At 14.0% G+C, this 6,772-nt stretch overlaps 1 protein-coding gene across 1 annotated transcript, besides 8 other annotated features; it reads left to right on the plus strand. All coding sequences in view use genetic code 6, as the record gives it.

Annotated features, from left to right (window-relative positions):
• Window positions 1-102: a microsatellite.
• A 43-nt stretch (window positions 103-145) lies between these two features.
• Window positions 146-218: a microsatellite.
• A 98-nt stretch (window positions 219-316) lies between these two features.
• Window positions 317-350: a microsatellite.
• Window positions 322-392: a microsatellite.
• Window positions 324-380: a microsatellite.
• A 382-nt stretch (window positions 393-774) lies between the features above and the next one.
• On the plus strand, window positions 775-1,065 carry IMG5_037240 (hypothetical protein; the record flags this gene model as incomplete). The annotated part of the gene is made up of 1 exon (XM_004038976.1): window positions 775-1,065. The coding sequence occupies one exon, from the start codon at window positions 775-777 to the stop codon at window positions 1,063-1,065; it is 291 nt and encodes a 96-aa protein (XP_004039024.1).
• A 196-nt stretch (window positions 1,066-1,261) lies between these two features.
• Window positions 1,262-1,296: a microsatellite.
• Window positions 1,297-1,468: 172 nt separating this feature from the next.
• Window positions 1,469-1,506: a microsatellite.
• A 1,283-nt stretch (window positions 1,507-2,789) lies between these two features.
• Window positions 2,790-2,837: a microsatellite.
• Window positions 2,838-6,772: the final 3,935 nt, after the last annotated feature.

Consider the following 6,772-nt stretch of genomic DNA (forward strand, 5'->3'; position numbering starts at 1 on the left):
ATATATATATATATATATATATATATATATATATAAATATATATATATATATATATATATATATATATATATATATATATATATATATATTATTATTTATATTAACATTTTCAATTTAAAAAAATTAAATTAATATATAAAGATAAAAAAAAATATTAATTATATATTTAAAAAATATATTTTACATATTAATATAAAAAAATATTTTATATATTAATTTTTTATTTTTATTATCTTTTTAAAATATTCTTTACTTTTTGATTAACTTTTTTTTTACCATTATATTAATACCGAAATACTTTTTTTCTTTAAATATTTTACTTTTATAATTAATTTATTTTATAAATTAAATATTAATATATTATTTCAAATTATATATTTTATAATTAATAGTTTATTGCATCATAAATAAAATAATATAAAATAAATTATTAAATTTATATTTATTTTATATCGTAAAGTTATTAAAAAATAAGCTTTATCTATAATATATATATTATTCATAATCAATTAAACAATGTTTTTTTTATATTTTTTTTTAACAAAAAATCAAGTTTCTATTAAATCAATCATACATTAAGAAGTTAATTCATTATAAAAAACTGTTTTTTTACAATCTAAAGGTAAAAAATTAATCAATTATTAAAATTCATTTTTTTTAAAAAAGACATCTTTAAAATCATCCACAATAAAAGCAGTAATATTCATAGTATTAAGTAGACTTTTACATATATATGTGTTTATAACTTACATATCTCCAATAATAATTTGAGGATGATCAAATTTTAATTACTTAACATCTTAACTAAATCGATTATTTTTTTTGCAATAAAGCATTTTGCTTTAGAGAGAAAAATATTTATTTTATTTAAAACTTCTTCAGGATTTAAAGTTAATATTATGATTTATGGATATTTTATTTTATAAATAATTTTTGTAGTTAAAAATAGACAATACATTATTTATTTATCATAATTTTCATGCTGTTTAAAATTAATAAATTAATTTGAATATTTAAATATTAAACATTAATTATCTTATATATACTTTGGAATATCTTTATGATTATATCCAATACTTTATAATATTTAAAGTGTTTCTTAGTCAAGATTTAACTATATAAAAGAATAAGCTTTTTCTATTTTTAATAATAAAGATGAATTAAAATTTTATTAATTTTCTGAAGCTATAAAAGAACATTTAATTATTCTTATAGATTTTATGGATTTAAAAGACTTTAACATTTAATTATAATTAAAATTATATATATATATATATATATATATATATATATATTTATTACTTGAATATATCTTTTTATTTATTTTTTCTTATAAATATAATTAATAAAAAAAATTGTCTTAATCAAATCTGATTATTTAATTTTTTGATTTAGTTATTTTATCTTAAAAAAAAAATATAGAAAAATAAAATAAACTAAAATGGTCAAATAATTTATTATTGTTATTATATTAATATTAATATATATTATAATAATATATATTAAGATCATAATTAAAATTTAATTTAGATATAAATTATTTATAAATAAGTTAAATTTATGGTTTTAAAATAAGCTAATATATCTTAATTAGTTTTAATAAAAAAATTATTGGAATAAATTTTTTTTTTTTTTTTTTCATATTAAATTAAAATTAAATATTTATATTTATAAATAAAGTTTTATAAACATTAATTTGTTTAATTAAAAATAATTTTTTTACTTTAATAAATTTAGAATAAATTAAAAATATAAAAATGTAATAATAAATTAAATATTATATTTGATTTAAATAATATGATATATTAATTGTAAGTTTGATAATATAAATTATATACTATTATATATTTCATAATTATTTATTTTTTAATTACTAAAAATAATTATCTATTTATTTATATGTATTTAAAAGTTTTAAATATAATTTTATTTTATTCATAGAAATCTATTTACAAAAAAAAAAATTTTATATTTATATTTAATTATAAATAATTTTTTAATAAAATAAGTTATTTAAATTTTTATTTTTAAAGTTTTTTATATATTTATAAAAAATAAATGAAATACTCATTATTATGGTTTTTAAAGAATATTATTAATTCTTTCATCATTTAATTTTATCATTTCTTTTCAAATGAGGAGGTGTAAAGGGTGGATTATAGCTTGCAAAAAAATAGATGTGTTAATTTAAATTTTCATTATCTAAAATAATTTAATCTTCTTTTATTTATAAATACAATTATTCAAGTTAACTATTAAATATTGATTCATCAGTAGACCCCGAAAATTAAGATACAGCAACTATTTATTAAGGAATTTTTTCGATAGTAATTGAATTTTAATTAGGAGTAGGGGCTTGCTCTATTTCTATATATTCACGAGGAAGAATAAATTACATTTAACTAGTATAGTTTAACAGTTGATTTGTAGTTTATAAATTTATAGGTTCATTTAGTACAGGTGTGGTCATTTTTATAGATTATCTTTTATAATTTTAAGGAGTTCCAAAAACTCCAATATAACTTGCTAATTTAAAAAATGCTTCATCTTAATTTTTGTTAAATACTGATTATTTTGCTATTATATATGATTAATATTTCTTAATTTAATATGGTTGTTGTTTTAATACCTCGAATTGGGGGGCTCTTTTTCTTATTAGTTATTTGTTATCAATTTTTAAAAATTTATTGTTTAAGACAATTTTTTTATTTATTAATTAAATTTTTATAGTGCTTTTAGTTTTATATATAAAATAAATTGTTAAATTAAAAAAATAAAAAAATAGTATTAAATAATTTCTATTTATATATTAATAATTTTTTTTTAATAAATAATTATAGGTTTTGTTAATTTAATCATAAATAATTTCTAAGAAAAATTTATATCTAATTTATCAATATTTAACTCTAAATAATTTTATAACTAATAACTATCATTAAAATCTTCTAAGCATGTTAAATGACTAAAAGAAGGATTAATTAATAAAAAAAAAATATTAAAGAAATAAATGATTGAAAATTATGTGATATTTTTTTAATATTCAGATAATTTACTAACTTAAAATCTTATTTATTAAGTTTTTTTAATAATCTAAATAAAATTTTAAATCATAATTTCGATGTTTGTATAAAATATATCCAATTCGGAAAATTCTTTTTCATAAATTTATTAAAATTAAATCATCTTCAATACAATTTTATTCTAAGAAAATATAAATAGTAATAATTATTTATTTAATTTTAAAATTATTCATATTCATCTTTATTTATATATTATATAAGATTTCCTAAAAAATTTAAATTTATATTAGTTAAATTCATACTTTAAAGATTCTACATTATTATCATAAATGTTTTAAGTCAATGAATTAAATTATTTATTTGTATTTAATTTCATATACATTCAAAATTATATAAAAATTAAATTAAATAGAAATATACAAAATTTTATTTTACTGTTTTTTTCATATATTATTTACACTACTTTTTTATTCTTTCTTCTTAATTTTATTTAGGCCAAACTGGATTTTTATTAATTAAAACTATTTTTTTAGCTCTATTCAAGATTATTTGTATTATCCTATATATTTTTATTTTATTATAAAAAAGTTACATCTAAACTTTCACAAGAAAATATTTTGAAATTTTTCTTAAACTCTTTAGAAGCTTTTTAAGATTTACTTAAGATTTATTCTTAAATTCTTATTAAAATTAAATTAAAGCAATTGACTATCTTTTTTACTTATACATTGATAATATTTTTACTGTTATTAATTTAATAAAGGATTATTTTTTAGATTTTTAAAATTAAACCTTTAAATTTCTTATATTTATAGGCATCCTAAAATAAAATATTTTGATTAATTAGAAATCCTTTTAAAAAAATATAAAAAAATTAATATTTAATTATAAAATTACATTATTAAAATTTTAATTAATACAAAAATCATTATTAATAATTTTATATTTAAGTTCTTATTTAGTACTAGATTAGTTTCAATGTGTAACCCTAAAAAACTTATAGTATAAAGCATAAATATCACTTTTTTTACTACATTCATTATATGCTATCATTTAAATTCAAAAAAATAAAATAAGTTTAAAAAATAAAAATAAAAAGAGCAATAAAAACTTACTTAAAGACTCATATACAATAGAGTACTAACTGTATAAGAATCTTAAGTAACTTTCTAAATAAGGTATTTAGAAAATCCAAAATTAGCTAATTTTTCCACATTTTTTAATCAGAATATTCATAGGTTTTATATCTCGATGAACAATATTTAAATTAAAAAGCTCTTAGTAACATATTACTATTTTTTTAAAGTAAAAAAAGCTTAAGGCTCTAATATTTATTTGATTTTAATTAAAATATCTTATAATGCACTTTACTCGCATAATTCGGTGATTATATATGTATTATTTTATACTTTTAATATACCTTAAAATAATAAAATATCCTAATTTTTAGATTCCTTTGGTAATATTATTATTCATTTATTTTAGAGCATTAGATAGAAATTTCTTCTTCTAAAATCTTTAAAGTCTTCATGTTTATTAATTTTATTGATTTATATTGTAACCTTTATAATATATAGAGTTGAAGTCGCCTCCAATGAAATCTCAAAAGTAAAAATAATAATACTCAATTAATTTTTTACAATTCTAATTTTCTTGTTAATTTTTTTAATAATTTTTATATTAAGGTTGTTAATATTAATATATTTATTAATTGTTTAGTATTTAATTTTATTAATAGGTATTAAGCTAATTTTAAAAGCTTTAATGTTAAAAATATCTATTCTATTCTTTGTTTTATTTTATTTTTTAAAAAAATGTTTTTTACATTATTTATAAAATTTTAATTTAGAAGTAATTAAAAATACATTATCTTTATGAAATTGTTTATTTTTTATGATAATTAAATTACATTGATCAATAATTTCTAAAAATATTATTTTTATATTTTTTTATGAAATAGTTAACTCTATAATTTTTTTAAAAAGTTAAAACCAAAAATTTAAACAAATTAAATTTTAATATTTTTTTTTTAAATTAAAATTTAAATGGATTAATTTTATTTATATATAAAAGACTAATTTAAATTATTAAATCAAAAAAATTTTAAGAAAAAAAAAAATTGATAAAATTAAGTTAGAACCAGACTTATAAAATTAAATAAGATAAATAATAAAAAAAATATAATATTTTTATACCAAAAATTAACAAATTTTTTTTTTAAACAAAACTCTTCTAATAAATAAATAAAAAATGTAAACTGATACTAAATCAATTTATACAAGCTCTATAGACATAAACAAAATATCAAAATTAATTGTATAAGATAATTTAGAATTTTTATGTACATAAACATCAAATGAAAACACATAATTGCACCTTAAAAAATAACAAGAAATAATATAATAAATATAAAAAAATAACAAAATAATTTAAATATCATCCATTTGCTAAACAAAAGTTCTTCAAAATAATAATTATATAGGATAAATGAATTTAGAAGAAAATGTATGTGTAAAAATAGTGTAAATAAAGGATATTAATATTCTAGAAGATACTCTTTAAATATTAGAAAAGGTAGATAATCATCCTAATATATAAAAGCCAAAAGGGTATTATTACGAAAACAGTGAAAAAAAATTTTATATAATAAATAAATATATTTAAAATAATTTATATGATGCAATAAGCAAAAAAATCTTCACAAATTTTGAAGAAAAATTATAAGCTGCAATAAAAATATGTAAATCTGTTTAATATTTAAATTCATTAGGAATTTATAATTGTAATATAAAGCCTAATAATATACTCATAAGTGAAAACAAAAGCATTTTTCTATGTGGATGGGAAGTTTTTTTAATTGAAAAATACAAAAGCAATTATGGATATTCATCTCCAGAAGTAATTAACTATTAAAGGTAATAATATTTAGGGTAAGAAAATTTATTGAATGAAAAAAATGATGTTTGGAGTCTTGGAATGATCATATATTTTATTTTTTTTGAAGTTGATATGAGAAACTATGTGGTTTGTAAATAAAAAAAGTTCTATGAAGGATTTAATGTGATTGTTACAGAATTTCAAATTTGTAAAAATAATATTTATTTAGATAGAATAAAATCCATTATCGAAATGGCTTCTAAATTTGAATAAAAGGAAAGATGTACAATTTTTAATGTTATTTAGGCGCTTGAAAAGATTATGGATATTAATTAATGAATTTTTAATATGTTTTTAGTCTGTACTTTTATTCATAGTTTTTTATATATTTAGTTATTATCTTTATTTTAAATAGTTTAATTTATAATCATAATTTTAAAAACTATTTAAATCAAAAAATACAGATTTTAATTTAAATAAAAAAAAAATTAAATTATAGTTTTAATTTTAATTTTGAAAATAATAATAAATAATTCGAATAAATAAATATTATAAAAATAAATTAACTAAATAGAATTTAATTTATAAATACATATTAAATAATTTTATACAATTTTTTAAATCTTTTATTTAGAAAAAAAAAAATATATTTTAAATAAAATCGTAAAATTTACAATTCCATTTAAAATTTTTTAAATACAATTAATAAAATTGAATTGCTATATTACGCTTTTACTATTTTTTTTACTTAATGATTGAAATTTAGAAACTTATTAATACTATATAATTGACTAAGCAATAATTTAAGTTTCTTTATATTTATAATAAAAAGTAATTAAAATTAAAAATAACATTATTAATATTAATATTTTAT

The sequence above is a fragment of the Ichthyophthirius multifiliis genome (assembly GCF_000220395.1).
Source record: "Ichthyophthirius multifiliis unplaced genomic scaffold scaff_1120509249848, whole genome shotgun sequence".
NCBI classification, from domain to species: domain Eukaryota; phylum Ciliophora; class Oligohymenophorea; order Hymenostomatida; genus Ichthyophthirius; species Ichthyophthirius multifiliis.